A 17,469-nucleotide genomic window follows, 5' to 3' on the forward strand; every position below is an offset into this window, starting at 1 on the left:
CTACTGCATGGCATGAGTAGCCACATCTGCAGTGCAGCCGCCCCTGTCTTTCGACAGAGTCTGCTTGGATCTCGTGAAATTGAAGACGGCGGCGTACCATGTCTCATGGCAAGCTGTTGCATCTCCGCAAGGCCGGGCTGCTGTAAAAAGGGCTACATTGCAACATGACGTGGAAGAAGTGAAATTCGAGGCTGCCCACGTGTGGATCCTGATCTGTCTTGGTATGGAACTAGTCTCGTACTCGGTACAAACTTCAAAGTAGCCTCTTGGTAAATATCTTGACTAGGCTGCCCAGGTTGCATGATACAGAGTCTCTTTCGTTTGCCTCGTCAAGCAACGATATTTACCGGGGCTCGCATGTCATTCGTCTTGGCGACGCACGGCATAACCGCTGTCGCCACTGGCCACGGCACAACTTTGCGGCAGCCAAGTGCGCCCATGTTACTATTATTGTACTCGACACCACAACGTCTAATTATTTGCCAGTGATATCAAGGCATGGGGACATTTTGCAGGCCGGAGAGACGGTTTCCCCTTTTCAAGCCAGCTGAGCGCATTGCGGCCGGTTTCGAGAGAACGCACAACGCCAAACACCACCTCAAGGGCCAAGCCTTTGGAAGAGGCTGTCACTTTATGAACACATTGCGGCCTTAACGTCAGGTACCGGGCTGTGATAACTCGGTCAGCTGTAGTTGGTAGCGAGAAACCAGACTTTTTACCTGTTGACGCGTTTTGCCGCCCGCGATGCTGCAGCTCTTTGCCCGACGTTGGGTGCGACAGAGAGTCCAGAAGCCAGAAAACCCATCCGGGGTTTGCAAATCCCACGCCAACTTGTGGACCTTTTTCGGATGGGGTGAAGCAAACTTGTTCCCGGTAATTTAACTTGACAGGGCCTTTTTGCACCTCCGCATCGGCGGCTTTCATCCGAACGTGGCCTACTACTACTATTAGCCGGGGACAAAGCTTGGCTAGCAAGAGTCTGGTACGGAATAATGCTTGGTACACAATTGACCGGTGCTAAGCGAGCACCGAAAGTTCCATGCGAGTCTACCCAAGCATTCTGAGGGCCGTGGCATTGACGTAAAAATAAAGTCTTGGCTCCAAAGACGCTTCTGATGAATATCAACATTACAGAGCCCAGATGTCCGGAGTGCTCGGTAGCTTTTGACAGTGGCACGGACCCCCCATCACTTCGTATATTGCGATTGATTGTTTTCCCAACATCAAGAATGCCAAGAGCGCCAAAGAGAAAATCCCCTCCATGGCGTTAAAGTTTTGGTCATGAAACGAGTGACGAAAACGGCTGCAGCAGATATAATCCCCCACGGACGGCAAGCGGCACCGGCAACAGCACCGATGGGGCACTACTGGCCTATCAATCTCAAGCCGGGTAAATTCGAGAGCATCTCAAAGCCCTCGATGGATGCGCTTGTGGAACGGCGACTTGCCACGTTGCGGACCGCTCCATGGTCTTGCGTGGGCCAGCGGCCAAGCCGGGTCAAAAGCAAAAAAAAAAAGAAAGGAGTTGGGGAAAAGCACCCGAGGCGGCAAGTTATTCGCCTTGAGGATCGACTGATTCTTCTCATGACGTAATTTCGGTCCTGCAAATCACCTGTTGCCGCCGGAAATCACGGGACACAGACTCGTACGATGCCGAGTGGGTACAAATGGCGACGCTGAAGGCCACGCGAGAATTGGCAGTCATGTCAAAATTAAAATGCCGGGGTAGTGTAAGCATTGTGGTTTTTTTTTTTTCTTTTTTTCCTTCTTTTTCATGGGATACCAAAAAGGATAAATATCAATGATAGCAATCCAATAATTGAAGACTGCTATTATTCACCGCTCACCCTCTCCATTTCGAGCTCCGTCCAAGTGTCAAGGGTCGTGATAACCCAAGTCTGTGATATCTCGCCAGGGATTTGTCTCTTTCTTCCAGCTCCTTTCCTTTTTTTCCCCCCCTCCAACGTCGCCCATCGGTCCGCTCTGTCGACCATGGCGCTAACCTACTCACAATGCCAAAAGATTCGCGCAACGGTGCCGGCGCTCAACGCTCGCGGAGAAGAAATCATTGCATCCTTCTACCAAAGCCTGTTGCGCGGCCACCCCGAGCTCCGGAGCTACTTCAACACTGCCAACCAGCTCAACAAGCTCCAGCCAAAGGCAATGAGCTCGCTAATCATCCAGTTTGCCAACAACGTGAGCCACATATACGAGCTGATACCCAAAATGGAGCGCATCTGCCAGAAACACTGCTCCGTGGGCGTCCAGCCCCATCACTACAAAATCATGGGCGCCTACCTCCTGGAGGCCTTCACCGGCATCCTGGACCCGTCCATGACGCCAGACGCCAAAATGGCCTGGAACAACGCATACTGGATGCTGGCAAACATGTTCATCGCCAGGGAGAAGCAGCTGTACAAGACGTTTGGGTCGTGGACCGACTGGCGGCCCTTTGACATTGTCGACCGCGTCCGCGACAACGAAAACGTCGTCTCCTTCTACCTCAAGCCCCGGAACAAGAAGCCGCTGCCGGCCTTTATGCCGGGCCAGTACGTCTCCATCCGCGTCGCCACCTCTGGCAAGGAGCACAAGCAGATCCGGCAGTACGCGCTGAGCGAGGCGCCAAACCCGGACCACTACCGCATCACGGTGCAGAGGAACAGGGGCACGGCGGACTGCCGGCGAAACAAGCACGCCTGTCCGTATGCAACCCCGCCTGGGGCCGTGTCGAATCATCTCATTGACAGGGCCATGATTGGCGACACCCTCGAGCTGTCCCACCCGGCCGGGCACATCTTCCTCGACACCAAGAACCTGTCAAACGCGCCCCTGGTCCTCTTCTCCACGGGCATCGGCGCCACGCCCATGCTGTCGATACTCGACTTCACAGCCAAGGAGCAGCCCGGCAGGCCCGTCTCGTGGATCAACGCGTCCCAGGGGGCCATGCCGTTCCAGTCGCGCATCGACTCGCTGGCCCTGCGGAACAAGAACCTGAGACACACGACCCTCAGCCTCCCCCCCGACGGGCACGAAACGTCGACGGACTGCGAGAAACAAGACGACGTTCGGCTCGACTTGGTTCCTCTAGAACCGGACGATTTGTTCCTGAACAACGAGTGCACAGAGTATTTTGTCTGCGGGGCCGAGAATATCACGCTGCAGTTTGTAGAGTTTTTAGAAATGCGCGGCATAGACAAGGCGCGCATTCATTGCGAGCTCCAAACAGTAGCAAAGTATTGAATGAAAAAAGATTGCCAAAAATGCCGTCCCTGGTCCATCACGGTGTGGACAGGGGTGTCCTGCCTACCGGAGGCGCCTTTGCCACGTTTAAAGATGTGAAGACGTCGAATCTGTCTATACTTGAGCCAACTGACGGAAACACCAGGCGTTTCTTTTCTTTTGTTTTTCTGTCACACGGCGCTCTTTTGGACACGGTCAGCGAATCCCCCGCAGGGCACGATAAAGTATAAGCTTACTCCGTGTATCGGCACCAAGCCTCGTGCCCCGAAAGGGTAGCCCCGGGGCCATGGGCGCAGGTCTCGTGGTACAACAATCGCGGCAATACAAAGTATAGTCGGGGGTGTAGAATTATGCGTATGAGATTCCGGTAAAGTACTTTTTACCATAAAGAGCATCTGGGGCGAGTTTCCCTGGTTCGAAACCAAAAGCGTCAATGTTTACCCGGGAGCATACATTGGCGTTGCGTGAGTTCGTGTTGGAATAGGCGAGTGGTCACGTGGGGATAACGATACGGGCAGTCTAGCACCTGAGTGAGGTAGTTGCCCAACCTGCAGGTTGGACCACATCAATACAACTACATTGAACATGCCAACACATTCAACACGTCGAGCTATACCCATGCCTTGGTATTAATGCCTAGGCAGACCATGCGGTCTTTTGTCGAATGCCATTGCCAATCTGACTTGTCCAGCGGGCCAGCCCAAATCAACCGAGTAGGAACAAACGGGTTGAGCCGCAAGTCGGTACGCTTCAAGCCCGAGACGGCCGACCAACTCTTGGCTTCCACAGACAGCAACTGTGAAGCCAACGATTCTGGGACAGCTGTTACCCCCGGAATTCCTGGCATTGGCCATGCGGCATTCGACAGTTGCCGGCATGATAGTCAAGAGCCGGCATGATAGTCAAGATGTTGATCCAAGACATGGGACCATGGAGGAAAGGTGCGGCAACCGCATCCAAATGTCTCTCGTACTCTTTGGCTTTTGGCTGCCATCCAACCTTAACTACCCTGAAATTGACCAATCAGAGAGAAAAACGATTCATCCGGTCCGTTTGGCGTGATGCCCGGACTGCCGTACTCCTGCGGGGACCCCCGACGGAGCCGCGGAACCACCCATGATGCCGAGGTACGGAGACTACGCCCTTTTTTGGCCCCTCGTCAAATGTCAACTGGTCTCTTGCTGATTGGAACAAACCATGGCGTGCGAGGCCCTTGCGGCGGACACAATATCCCATTGGCCCCGTCCAGACTTGCGAAACAAATTTGAATGGTGTCAACGGATCCGTAGTCTAGAAGGGCCACGTAATCTGGGAGGCCCGGCTAGACTAGCTGGCCGAAAACCTTCACTACGCGTTGCAAAATCATCACCTCACCAGCATTGAAAGCAAGAGTGCAAATTCAAGCATGCCGTCCAGCACGCCGTCCAACACGCCGTCCAACACGCCGTCCAACACGGCAAAGCTGTCCACCTTGGGCATGCTCGATCTGCTTCCCGGTCTTGTCTCGGTTGTTGCAGCCGGCCTGCTCGCCATGTTTACCGGTCTGTTCCGGGGCCAAAAAGACGCGCCCAGCCTGCATCTTCACATTGCGTACGCCGTTTTGCGCAAGGCCACGGCCAGACTCACGCCTCTTCAACTGCAGTAGGCCCGCCCATCCCCCTCTACGTACCCGCACAATGGTCAATGGTCTCACTCGCTCCAAGATTCATCTCGCCCTTGACCGACGTCGTGTACGAGCAGTATGCTCGCTCCGCCAACATTAAGCCCGAGACTGTAGCCCTGGGAGCCGGCGCCCGCGGCCACTGGGTTGGGAATAAAGACGCGGCAAACGTCCTGATTTGGTACCACGGTACATTCATTCCCCTGTTTTCCTTTCTTTTCCCCGTCGTTTCTCTTATGGGCGGCCGTCATTACCCAAACGAACCAAATGGCTGACATTGACGCAACAAAGGCGGCGGCTTCTGTCTGCCCGCAAACCTGGGATACTTCAAGTTCCTGCAGAGCCTGGTGACGTCGTCGCAAAGGTCGGGCCAGGACCTGGCCGTCTTCGTGCTGACGTACTCGCTGGCCCCGGGCGCGACGTACCCCACGCAGCTCACGCAGGGCGTCGAGGCGCTGCGCTACATCCTCGACGAGACGGGGCGGAAGCCGTCGCAGGTGCTCGTCGGCGGTGATTCTGCAGGCGGGAACCTGCTCATGGGCGTGCTGTCTCACCTCGCCCACGGGCACCCGGCCATCCGCAGGCTCGAGATGGACGAGCCGCTCGCGGGCGCGGTTGGCATTGCGCCCTGGACCCTGATCGGCGAGTCCCACGCCGACCGGGAGATTTACCACGGCGGCGACCTGATCACGCCCGCCGTCGACAAGCCCTGGTCCTACACGTTCCTGGGCGGCGCCGACAAGGACTACTTTACGAGCGCGTCGGCTGCGCCCCAGAGCTGGCTCGCGGCTTTCCCCGTCAGGCGGGTGCTGATACTGGCCGGCGGCAATGAAGTCTTGCTGCCTGCGATTGAGGACCTGGCAGAGAAGCTCAAGGTATGTTGATTTTGCTCGTCAAAGAAAAAAAAATAGTTCCCTAGGCTAACATCGGTACTAGGCCGCCCTGCCCAACGTGGAACTGTTTATAGGACACCGCGAAGCCCATGTTGCTCCCGTGTACAACATTTATGTCGGGGACAATACAGAAACACTGCAGGGCAAAAAGATCAAGGCGTGGTTGAGGGAAATGTTATAGCTTAGATTGCCAGTGCGCCAGTCGTGATGCGCCGTTGTTGCGCGCCCATTTGCGCCATCTCAGTCTATATAATGAAATGAATCTTCCATCATGAATGTAGCCCGCCCCGTGAGACTAGTACACTTTTAAATTTTGAAAGCATCCAGATAGCTCTATATTTTCATTTTCCTCATCTCGTTCATCTCACGCGAGACCCATGGCCTTGCCCCCGACGATTCTTTTTCTTTAGCTCTTTTTATAAAAAAAAAGAAGACGTATAAAAAAAGTGAGAGAAAAGAACTAGACCAAGCTTGTTGCACGGCATCTGGTCAACTGAGCCATGCCAAGGGCGTTAATCTGACTTTCAAATCTTACTTGGGGAGAGACGCCTTGCCAGCTGCACGGCTCGCCGCCAAAGCTCCAGACAGGCCGAATTGTGATCCGACACCGTTGATGCGGTGGACCGAGTTGAGGTTCTTCACAACAAGAATCTGGAAGCACGTGGCACTTCCCTGGCGGGAGGCAATGACGGACCAAGCGAGGAAAAGCTCCCAGATCTGCACTCCTGTCAGTCGCTCCATCTAGAGACTAAAATTTTGGCAAGGGGTCAACATACTCTGTACCAGCGTTGGCCGTACTTGGCCCTGATGGCATCGCCGTTTCCTACCCAGTTGCGGTACCAACGCCAGAGAGTGGCGGAATAGTGCACGCCGACGGTATCCACGCTGCAATTTTTTTTTTCGGTGAGTTTTTGTTTGCCTCTCAAGTTTGCCGACAAGATGGGGCGTCACGAACCTCTTAACCTCGAAGCCGGCACTCTCAAGCGACCGGACGTAGTTCCACAGGGGTGTCGAGGCATCGGCGCCGCGGAAGATGTACTTGTTGAGGAACAAGCCCCAGATAAAGTCCTCGTACTGCCAAGCCTGTCGGAGGCCAGAGAGCTGGACGTACATGGCGCCGTCATCCTCGAGCATGTCATAGCACTGGCGGAAAAAGGTGGTGAGCTTTCGAACTCCGACGTGCTCACCCATTTCGAGCTGCGAGATCTTGTTGTACTTTTGCTTGGGGGCGTCCCGGTAGTCCATGCACAGAATTCGGCTCTGCTCCTCGGGGACGCCCGCGTTTCTCAGCACGTCGTTGCCCCAGGCGGCGCCGTTCTCGGCAATGGTGATGCCGGTAACCTTTGCTCCGTAGTTTACACTGGCAAACTTGGCCAGAGTGCCCCAGCCCGATCCAATGTCCAAAAGGGTCTCGCCCTCCTTAAGCTCGAGCTTCTCGCACACAATGGCCATTTTGTTGTCCTGGAGCTCCTCCAGCGTTTCCTCACGGGTCGTGTCCGAGATGATGCCGCTGGTGTAAATCATGCGGGGGCCGAGGAACCAGGCGTAGTGGTCATTTCCGGAATCGTAGTTGGGGCGGATCTGCTCCATGTCCTGGTCCTTGGTGTGAAAGAGCACGTCGGGCCCAAAGGTGAGCAAGATGTACTTGAAGAGATCCCAGGTGAAGCTAAACTTGGACCAGTCGTGGCGGTACTCCAGCACGTCCAAGACGTCGCCTTTGAAGTCAGCCTTGCCGTCAATGTACATTTCCGAAAAGGTCTGGATGGGCACTTTGTTGGCTCCGCTCCACTTGGCCTGGTCTGCGGCGTCCTTGAAGGTCACGTACGACTCAACGGGGCGGCCGGGCAGCTTGACACGCTCATTGATGCGCGGGCTAAAGTTGGACGTGTAGGTCCAGTAGGCAATGAGAATGGGGAAAAGCGCGAGAATGCCAAAGAAGACGGTCGTCTTGAAGCCGCCGCCCACCAGGCGGCTCAGGAAGTAGGGCACGCCCACCAGGAGGACTCCCAGGACAATGTTGGAGAAGCTCTCACTCCCCGCGCCCTCGGCCGGCAGAGGAGCATTGTGAATGGTAGGAGACTTCAATTGCAGTTAGCACAGGGGCAATTGAGGTGGTTTCGTGGGCAGGGACGGGGAGTCTGGAAGGAAATTTACGTGAGTGATGGGCACGCCACAATCAACCGCCTCAAAGGCAGACGGCGCCGCCTTGGGCGTCTTGATGTAGGTGATGTCACCCTCGAGGTCCGGCTTGTTCTTCATGACTGCAGAGCGCGTGGGATGAAGAGATGTAAAGACAAGAAAAGGACCACGAGCAGTCCGAGGTTGACGTCAAGGTTGATGAGCCCTGGTACCGACGTTGATGAAAGGGGGTTGGAGCAGGCCCCAGCAAAAATGCCCCCTTGACTTCACAATTGACAGGGCTGGCACCGGGCAACGCACAACAAATTGATGAGCCCCACTTGCCCATCACCAAGCGAGGCAGCTTTCAGCCTCGCGATTGATGGCCGCGTCTGTGGAGACGGACGGACGGACGGAGCGGGGCGGTGCCATGCCGGACGCTCACGTGACATGGGCCACAGCTCCCGCCCCGCGGCGTGCGAGGAATCCAGTCGCACATCCCACCACATCTCCTACCCTAAATACCTTGCAAGACAATCCTGACCTTGCCCAGATGTCGCTCGTGGGTAGCTACACGTGCCTCCTGATTCCTGTCATGGCCATCGTTTTTGCCGCCACTCGATTTGGCGACTTGTGCAGGGATTCGTGGCACTGGAAACGAAATGCCAACGACATGTCGACCAATGCGTAGAGAAGGCGGAAAAGGCTGGGCTTGGACCATCAACGGCTACATTCGGATCAAATTTCTCCAATCTCTCTTTCGTTTAGCCCTCTGGGGCTTGCCTGTAGTGGACAGGCTTTGGCATCAATCCACCACGATTCACGAGGTTCACGATACATTTGCAAGTGAGTTGCTCAAGCCACTTTGTTTATCAACTATTTGCTAAAAGTATTCGGCCCTGGACTTGTCAGATACTTGAAGACGGCCTCATATCAGCAAGCTAGCAGCAACATATGCCGACGTACGGTAGCCAAGTTTGTGGCCATGCACTCCTCAAAATGCTACCACTTGTCTCTTTTCCCCCGGCATCGCTTGTCTCTGCCGAGAAGCAAATGCAAATCAACAATGACAGTGATTGGCAGAAACCCATGCTATCCAAGTCGATGTAACTCTGGGCAACTGAGCTGTGTGGCGAAAAAGAAGGGAAAAAAAAAAAAAACGCCACAACAACCAACGCAGCAACCATGTGAACATTGCCGACGGCTACAAACCAGGCAGCTGTCTTTTGCAAACTTCTACTGTCCGCCCGACTGCAGGGGCAACGTGGCCCGGCAAGTTCAAGTGCACAGATGTATTGCCGCAGCTCAGCAACCAAAATCCTTTGCGCGCCCTGGGAGGGTTCAGGGGATATAGCCAGAGTTGATTCACGAGAACAACAAATTCTATCATTTTGGCTCGTCTACAAAGCCTCTATGTGGTAACTAGCAAAAAGAGAAGAAGCACTCGGCATACCGTTGAATTAATTACATGAGCCTCCAGGACTCGGATGACATGCCCAGCAGTCGCTCTACAGAGCTAGAGCGAGCCACGCGGCGCCTCCCAGGACGCACCCAGCAAGGCCGAAACCGAACCTGTCTGCTGCAGCCGTCACGACTGGAGGCGAAGTCGGTCTGGTACAGTCGACTCCGGTGCCATTCCCAATAGGGCACGGAATTCCCTGCGAAGGGGTCGTTGTGACACCTGGGCTGGGGGGACTTCCACTGCAGTCGCCGTCACCGCCAGTACAACCCGGAGGAGGGACACCTGGGGTAGAGGGCTCGGGCCGAGGCTCGGTCTGGGTGCAATCGCCGCCGCTCCCCGGAGTGCATGGTGTAGGAGGCACTCCGGTGTTTGTTGGAAAGGGCGGGTTGGGGAAGCAGGAGCACACTGAGCTGACGCCTATGCTGACGGAAGTGGCAGACTCGGGCGGACAGGCGGTCGAGACACACTGTCCGACAAGCTTGGACAATTGTTCCTGCGAGCCGGGTTTGCAGAAGCACCCAAATTCCTGGTCATTGCATCCAACCTGGGAGCCAGCCGAGGAGAAGCAGCCGGTGGCGCACGGGGGAATGGCAGTGGTGACGTCGATGCATTCTGTGACGGTTGGTGTGGGTGGCGGCAGCGTGACCGGGGGAGGGCTGTTATTGGGTGTTGTCTTGGTGGTAAAGCTGCTCTCTGGGCCTTTTGGAGGCGTTGTTCCCGGGGCAGGGGTGGTCTCGTTGGGAGCTGTACTTTCCGGAGGAGGAGACGTTTCCTTGGGAGGCGTTGTTCCCGGGGTAGTAGTAGGGGTGGTCTCCTTGGGTGGTGTTGGGGGAGACGTTTCCTCAGGCGGTGTTGTTCCCGGAGGAGGGCTCGTCTCTGTCTCGGGAGTTGTAGCTGGGGGAGAAGTTTCCTTGGGAGGCGTAGTTCCCGGGGTAGGGGTGGTTTCTGTAGGCGGTGCCGGGGGAGAAGTTTCTTTGGGAGGCGTCGTCCCCGGGGTAGGGGTGGTCTCCTTGGGTGGTGTCGGGGGAGGTGATGTTTCCTTGGGCGGTGTTGTTTCCGGAGGAGGGCTCGTCTTTGTCTCTGGAGGAGTCGTCTTTGTCTCTGGTGGCGTAGTCTCTGTCTCTGGGGGAGTAGTCTTTGTCTCTGGGGGAGGTGTACTTGGTGATGACGTCTCTGGAGGAGAAGTTTGGGATTCGGGCGGCGGCACAGAAGTTGATGGTGGTGGCTGAGTCTCTGTGGTTTTCTGTTTTTACGGATGCGTCACACACTTTAGCTCCCGGTCTTGAGTTGATATCTGCGCCATGGAAAAGGGACTCACCTTGCACTTGTCCTTGAGGAAAAACTCCAGCTTCTTCTTCAAGTGGCTCTCAAGCGTCAACCCACCAACAAATCCGGCAATGCTCTCGGCCTTGTCCACCAACTTGCACAAGAACGCAATCTTTTGAGCTTTTAGCCCTCCGAGCCCGCCGGAAGAAATATCCCCGAGGATCTCATCAAGGCCCAACGTTCTCTCCTGGAGAATGCCGCCATGGAGTGGCTCAAAGTTTCCTTGGACGGCGGCCGAGGCCAGTCCAAGGACCAGGGTCAGAGCCAATGGCCGCATTTGGGTGACGCAGGAGGATGTTGAGGTCGTATTCTGCGCGAATTATACAATAGAGTTGGACTCGAGGGCTCGAAGGTTGTCGACAACCACACAAGCCTTGTGTTGTCTGTTTTTTTCTTCTTCTTCTTCTCAACTCTATTTTTTTTGGCCGACCTGACACACGATCAATTTATAAATACACGAACCAGACATATTCGACAGCAAATTCTCATCTACGGACATGTATCAAACACCTGCGATTCATGACACCGTATGGTTCGTTTCCGTTGTTCGTCTTGACGGGTTTGTATGTACTGGATGAAACTGGCATTCGCAGCGAACAGAGTTGCACGCTGGGCATGGTGAGACTTTTTCTCTGGACTAGGGATCCGGACGATGGAAATCTGGCCATGGCAACTCCATCAAGGAGCTCAAGGCACGGTCGGATCCGCCGAGCACAAGCTGAGGATAAAACAGTGGTAGGACTGACGAGCAGACTGATGATGACTGTGCCAAGTGCGCTAAGAGATCTGTGTCAGGTTCGTGGATCCGTTCCTTGGCTAGCCAGGAACAGGCGTTCGCACTAGCTGGTGGTTTTTCTGTTCTTTACCAAGCTTGGACGTCTCAGCGCCCGGGACATCGGATATTTCTGCAGCCTGGCCCACAGGCGAACCTTAATCGGCACAGGAACGGGCGAGGAACGGGCGTCCGAGAGCCAGTTTGGTGGCGCCCGGTGAGGCTATATTTGCAGCTCGGGACCGGGATCTGGCATCGACACCAGATCGTGGGTGCCAGGTCACGAGCGCTGGCCCAATCCTTTGCATCCTTCCAATCTTACCTACTGTTTCAGGCCCGGCCCTGCGTTGTTCGGGTTGAATCGATCGCGCGCCCTGTTTCCTTGGATTTAGACTTTGCTGCAAGCATCGGCACCCAGGCCGAGCCGCTCCAACTTCCAATTTAGCAATAAACATGGTAAACACCGAGCCAATCACACCCACCGCATCGTCGGTATCCTGGCCCAGCGCTGCGAGCTCACCGCAGCTGGCGTCGATGGACTGAGCTGAGACTGTGCAGCTCGAGTCTGTGCGATGATTTCATGGCCATTGTTTTTACTAGAAGAAGGAATAGCATGGAAATGAGTCCCTTTGCTGTGCTTTCGCGGCGCGTATATATATTCCCTTCTGGTTGCGTTCTGGCTGTCGGAAACTCATCTGTATAATTCCACGTTTGCCAACAGGGCACATTCCTCTCGCTTCATTCCCCCCGAACCTTGATACATTCGTTCTTCTTAGATAGCTCGCCATGGTGCGGTCTCTGATCGTGGCCGCGCTAGCCACAGGCTTCGCCAATGTGGCTCTGGCACACAACGTCGAGGTGCCCCCTTGCGGGCGCGAATGCAAGACGTTTGAATACGCTGGCTGTGTCAAAGATGGCAACCCCTCGGCTCTCATCATGCGTTCGACCCAGGACCAAGGCCAGATGACGGTTGACAAGTGCGCTGCCGTCTGTAAGGGTGTGTTTGGCCTCTGTGCTTCCCCGACGGTTCGTGTTACAGGGACGAAACGCTTACATGTTTTGCACTAGGAAACGGTTTCCGATACGCCGGCCTCAAGTACTACGGCATATGCTTCTGCGGCAACACCCTCGGCGGCTCGTCCGCAGACGAGGGCTCATGCTCGTATCCCTGCAGCGGAAACAACGCCCAGAAGTGCGGAGGAGACTCGACGCTGTCCGTCTGGGAGGACAAGACTTACCCCAAGAAGCCCGAGGAGGTCTCTGATGACGATTACAAGGCCATCGGCTGCTACACTGACGACACAAACAAGGGAAGGACGCTGTCCTGGCCCGTCAACGTCGACTCGGCTTCTCTCACACCCTCGTCGTGCATCGCCGCCTGCAAGGCCAACGGATTCGCCTATGCCGGTACCGAGTTTGGAGGTAGGGCTTCCATCGTTTGAAACAAGCTTAAAAAAATTCTGATCTTGCGTGCTAACATTTTCACATCAGGTGAATGCTGGTGCGGCTCTTTCCTGAACCCGGCCACCCAGGGCGTCGATGCCTCGCAGTGCAATATTCCTTGCCACGGAGACGGCTCCGTGTCTTGCGGCGGCCGCGGTCGTCTGACCGTGTACGAGGCCAAGTCTCTCATTTCTACGGACCCTTGTATCCCCGGGCCACCCCAGGTTTCTTCTTCGGTCGCACCCCCTGCCTCTACTGCCGGCCCCGGCACGTCTGCAGCATCCGCCCCAGGCTCGTCCAGCGCTGCCGGATCAAGCGTGCCCGCTTCCAGCAATCCCGTCGTCCCTACTCTTCCCTTTACGAGCGTGCCGGCCGAGTGTTCTGCCCCGGCTACTGTCACTGTCACCGTGACGCCCTCTGCAACTGGCCCTGTGCCTACCGGACCTGCTTCTTCAGGTCCCGAGTCTAGCGGTCCTGAATCTACCGGCCCTGTGCCCACTGGCCCTGCCTCTACTGGCCCTGAGTCTACTAGCCCTGAGTCTACCGGCCCTGCTTCAACCGGCCCAGCTTCAACTGGTCCTGCTTCAACCGGCCCAGCTTCAACTGGTCCTGCCTCTACTGGCCCTGAGTCTACTGGCCCTGCTTCAACCGGTCCTGAATCTACCGGCCCTGTGCCCACTGGCCCTGCCTCTACTGGCCCTGAGTCTACTAGCCCTGAGTCTACCGGCCCTGCTTCAACCGGCCCAGCTTCAACTGGTCCTGCTTCAACCGGCCCAGCTTCAACTGGTCCTGCCTCTACTGGCCCTGAGTCTACTGGCCCTGCTTCAACCGGTCCTGAATCTACCGGCCCTGTGCCCACTGGCCCTGCCTCTACTGGCCCTGAGTCTACTAGCCCAGCTTCTACCGGCCCAGCCTCTACTGGCCCCGAGTCTACCGGCCCTGTGCCTACTGGCCCAGCTTCGACCGGCCCAGCCTCTACTGGCCCCGAGTCTACCGGCCCTGTGCCTACTGGCCCCGAGTCTACCGGCCCTGTGCCTACTGGCCCCGAGTCTACCGGCCCTGTGCCTACTGGCCCCGAGTCTACCGGCCCTGTGCCTACTGGCCCCGAGTCTACCGGCCCTGTGCCTACTGGCCCCGAGACTACCGGTCCTGTCCCCAGCGGACCCGAGACTACCGGTCCTGTCCCCAGCGGACCCGAGACCAGCGGTCCTGTCCCCAGCGGACCCGAGACTACCGGTCCTGTCCCCAGCGGCCCCGAGACCACCGGTCCTGTCCCTACTACGCCTGCTACTTGCACAACTGTGCTAACCGGTAGCGACTGCGGACCTGCTCCTACTACCATGCCTGGCCAGTCTACTGGTGTTGGATCTTCGGGCCCGGCTCCTACAGGCCCAGCTCTTACCAGCACGGTTATTACATGCACCAAAACACTGACTGGTAGCCAGTGCCCACCTGCTCCTACAACCACACCTAACCAGTCTACTGGACCCGAGACTACCGGCCCTATCCCTACGACAACGCCCGAGACTACTGGTCCTGAGACTACTGGCCCTGAGACCACTGGCCCTGAGACCACTGGCCCTGTTCCTACCACGACGCCCGAGACCACCGGCCCCGAGACTACTGGTCCTGAGACTACTGGTCCTGAGACTACTGGCCCCGAGACTACTGGCCCTGTTCCTACCACGACGCCCGAGACCACCGGCCCCGAGACCACTGGTCCCGAAACTACCGGCCCAGCTCCTACTACAACACCAGGACAGTCTACCGGACCTCAGACTACTGGCCCAGTTCCTACTACCACGCCTACAATTTGCACAACCGTCGTAACTGGTAGCGACTGTGGACCTGTTCCTACAATTCCTGGCCAGTCTACCGGACCCAATCCCACGGGCCCGGTCGCCACCATTATTACATGCACAAAGACTTTGACTGGTAGCCAGTGTCCTCCTACACCTACTACCACACCTGGCCAGCCTACTGGACCCGAGACTTCTGTCCCTGTGCCCACAACCACGCCTGGTCAGCCTACCGGACCCGAGACCTCTGTCCCTGTTCCTACTACCACGCCCGGACAGCCTACCGGACCCGAGACCACTGTCCCTGTTCCCACTACCACGCCTGGACAGCCTACCGGACCCGAGACCACTATCCCGGTCCCTACTACCACGCCTGTGACTACATGTACGACCGTGTTGACTGGTAGCCAGTGCACACCTGCTCCTACTGTGCCCGGCGAGTCTACCGGACCCAATCCCACGGGACCTGCCACGATCATCACATGTACGAGCACCTTGACTGGTAGCCAGTGTCCTCCTACACCTACCACCACGCCTGGACAGTCTACCACACCCGAGACTACCGGCCCAGTTCCGACCACCTCGCCCGTCACCACATGCACGACTGTATTGACTGGCAGCCAGTGCACACCTACTCCTACCATGCCTGGCGAGTCTACCGGACCTAACCCAACAGGACCAGTCACATGTACAAGCACGTTGACTGGCAGCCAGTGTCCTCCTGGTCCTACCACCACTCCTGTTTCCACCGTCCCCGAGTCCTCGACTCCAGTCACGACTGTGCCCGAGTCTTCGACTCCTGCTACGACGGTGCCAGGGACTACCGGCCCTGTTCCTACCACGTGTACAAGCGTATTCACTGGTAGCAAGTGCACACCCGCCCCCACAACGCCTGGTCAGTCCACCGGACCTGTTCCCACGGGCCCGGCCACGTGCACTAGCACATTCACTGGTAGCCAGTGTACTCCGGCCCCTACCACCACCCCTGCCACCTCGGTTCCCGGGTCGTCGACTCCCGTCACCACGGTCCCCGAGTCTTCAACTCCCGCCACTACAGTTCCCGAGTCTTCAACACCCGTCACCACGGTGCCCGAGACGACCGGCCCTGTCCCCACCACGTGTACAAGCGTATTTACCGGTAGCCAGTGTACTCCCGTTCCTACCACACCTGGGCAGCCAACCGGACCTAATCCCACCGGACCTCTTCCGACGGGACCGGTCACATGCACGAGCACCTTTACCGGTAGCCAGTGCACTCCTACTCCCACCACTCCTGTTTCCACGGTTCCAGAGTCTTCGACTCCTGTTACCACGGTGCCCGGCTCTTCCACTCCTGTCACGACCCCCGTCACAACTGTCCCGGAGTCCTCGACCCCTGTTACCACGGTCCCCGAGTCCTCAACTCCCGTCACGACTGTGCCCGAGTCTTCCACTCCCGTCACCACGGTTCCGGAAACCACTATTCCCGCTACTACGGTTCCAGAGAGCACCACTCCCGTCTCCACGGTCCCGGTAACCACCCCAACCACGCCTGTTCCGATTACATCGACGCCAACCACGCCGACTACGGGCTTCAGCACCACGACGCTCTGCACAACCACCGCCACCACGACCCCGGACTGCGAGTACCAGATTGGAGACTGGTGCGCTCCCCCGGTGCCGGACTGGCACGACAAGCTTGGCTGCATCAAGTCGGCCGCCGTGTGCAAGCTGCAGTGGGCTTCGTGCTTCAAGAGCGCCGGTCTCACCGGCGCCGTCGGCTGCTTCAAGTACGTCGAGTTCTGCAAGTCCATCGAGCTCTCCTGTCTCAAGTGCGTCCTCGGCAAGTGCGACAAGAGCGACTGCAAGCCACCGTCCGCGTCCGTCACCACCATTGTCACTCCCTGCGTGCCCACGGCGACCAACCCGCCGACGCCGCCGCCCACCGTCTGCCCTCCCTCGCCCACCAACGTCTGCAAGGACGCCGGCTCCATCTGCGGCATCCCGCTGCCCATTGTCAGCTGCAACGACAACAAGGACCAGTTTGCCGCCTCGCCCTTTAAGCTGTACAGTGACGCGGACAGCTCCAAGTGCCCAACCTTCTCGCACCCACAGGTCACCAACGCCTGTGCCCAGGCCTGCAAGGAACAGTACGACCAGTGCACCAAGTCCAGCCTCTGGAGCTGCCTCGGGCACAAGCGCTCCGAGTCTGCTTTTGAGGACGGCTTTGTTGCCCCGACCGTCAACGAGGGGCCCCACCGTCGCACGCTCGGCCTTCTTACCCAGCTCAAGTGTAAGAAGCAGTACTCTGCCTGCGTGGCCGCCAACAAGAACGTCGACACATCCAGCCAGTGCAAGTCCTGGGAAGGATGCTCGTAAGGAGGGGGTGTTTGCATGGCTTGCTGATAAGACGTCATAATATATTTTTCACATGGTTTATAAACGAGACCCCGAGTGGGTTGAAAAGATGTATAATTGTTTCTTTTATTTTATTTCTTTCTAATTGTATGTAAATGTTAGTATAGACAATTTCATATGTTGTGTTTTCAATCCAAGTTGCCCACAAAAACGTGACCTCTTACGCCTTGATGATTGACACTCCCCTTTTGTCTACTCTGGGGGCAAGAGACTTGAACTTGTTTTCTTTTTTTTCGTGGCCAGGAAACAAGCCGTCTGTTACCTGAGTTGTCTTGGTCTCTTCAAAATGGGCGAAAAATTTTTCTCATGTCAAGTTGCGTCATTATGTCCGTCTTGCCAACCCCAGCTCTTACTTGTGC

At 56.7% G+C, this 17,469-nt stretch overlaps 6 protein-coding genes across 6 annotated transcripts; 3 read left to right on the top strand and 3 right to left on the bottom strand.

Moving 5' to 3' along the window:
• Positions 1–471: 471 nt before the first annotated feature.
• Positions 472–924, bottom strand: J3458_022112 (uncharacterized protein; the record flags this gene model as incomplete). Its single annotated transcript, XM_066122937.1, has 2 exons — positions 472–668; positions 720–924. 2 exons carry the CDS (start codon positions 922–924, stop codon positions 472–474), a joined length of 402 nt encoding a protein of 133 aa, XP_065972159.1.
• Positions 925–1,992: 1,068 nt separating this feature from the next.
• On the top strand, positions 1,993–3,240 carry J3458_022113 (uncharacterized protein; the record flags this gene model as incomplete). The annotated part of the gene is made up of 1 exon (XM_007811094.2): positions 1,993–3,240. One exon carries the CDS (start codon positions 1,993–1,995, stop codon positions 3,238–3,240), a length of 1,248 nt encoding a protein of 415 aa, XP_007809285.1.
• Positions 3,241–4,645: 1,405 nt separating this feature from the next.
• Positions 4,646–5,974, top strand: J3458_022114 (uncharacterized protein; the record flags this gene model as incomplete). The annotated part of the gene is made up of 4 exons (XM_007811093.2): positions 4,646–4,881; positions 4,944–5,089; positions 5,192–5,775; positions 5,837–5,974. The coding sequence occupies 4 exons, from the start codon at positions 4,646–4,648 to the stop codon at positions 5,972–5,974; spliced, it is 1,104 nt and encodes a 367-aa protein (XP_007809284.2).
• MT1_2 (Sphingolipid C9-methyltransferase 1) lies at positions 5,780–8,149 on the bottom strand. Its single transcript, XM_007811092.2, has 4 exons — positions 7,948–8,149; positions 6,749–7,872; positions 6,570–6,678; positions 5,780–6,510 (listed from the first exon to the last, which is right to left on the bottom strand). The coding sequence occupies exons 1-4, from the start codon at positions 8,050–8,052 to the stop codon at positions 6,325–6,327; spliced, it is 1,524 nt and encodes a 507-aa protein (XP_007809283.1). The 5' UTR covers positions 8,053–8,149; the 3' UTR covers positions 5,780–6,324.
• Positions 8,150–8,449: 300 nt separating this feature from the next.
• Positions 8,450–10,976, bottom strand: J3458_022116 (uncharacterized protein; the record flags this gene model as incomplete). The annotated part of the gene is made up of 2 exons (XM_007811091.2): positions 8,450–10,616; positions 10,692–10,976. 2 exons carry the CDS (start codon positions 10,974–10,976, stop codon positions 9,420–9,422), a joined length of 1,482 nt encoding a protein of 493 aa, XP_007809282.1. The 3' UTR covers positions 8,450–9,419.
• Positions 10,977–12,257: 1,281 nt separating this feature from the next.
• J3458_022117 (uncharacterized protein) lies at positions 12,258–17,071 on the top strand (the record flags this gene model as incomplete). Its single annotated transcript, XM_007811090.2, has 3 exons — positions 12,258–12,468; positions 12,540–12,893; positions 12,963–17,071. 3 exons carry the CDS (start codon positions 12,258–12,260, stop codon positions 17,069–17,071), a joined length of 4,674 nt encoding a protein of 1,557 aa, XP_007809281.2.
• Positions 17,072–17,469: the final 398 nt, after the last annotated feature.

Source organism: Metarhizium acridum (genome assembly GCF_019434415.1).
Source record: "Metarhizium acridum strain ARSEF 324 chromosome Unknown scaffold_587, whole genome shotgun sequence".
NCBI lineage: Eukaryota > Fungi > Ascomycota > Sordariomycetes > Hypocreales > Clavicipitaceae > Metarhizium > Metarhizium acridum.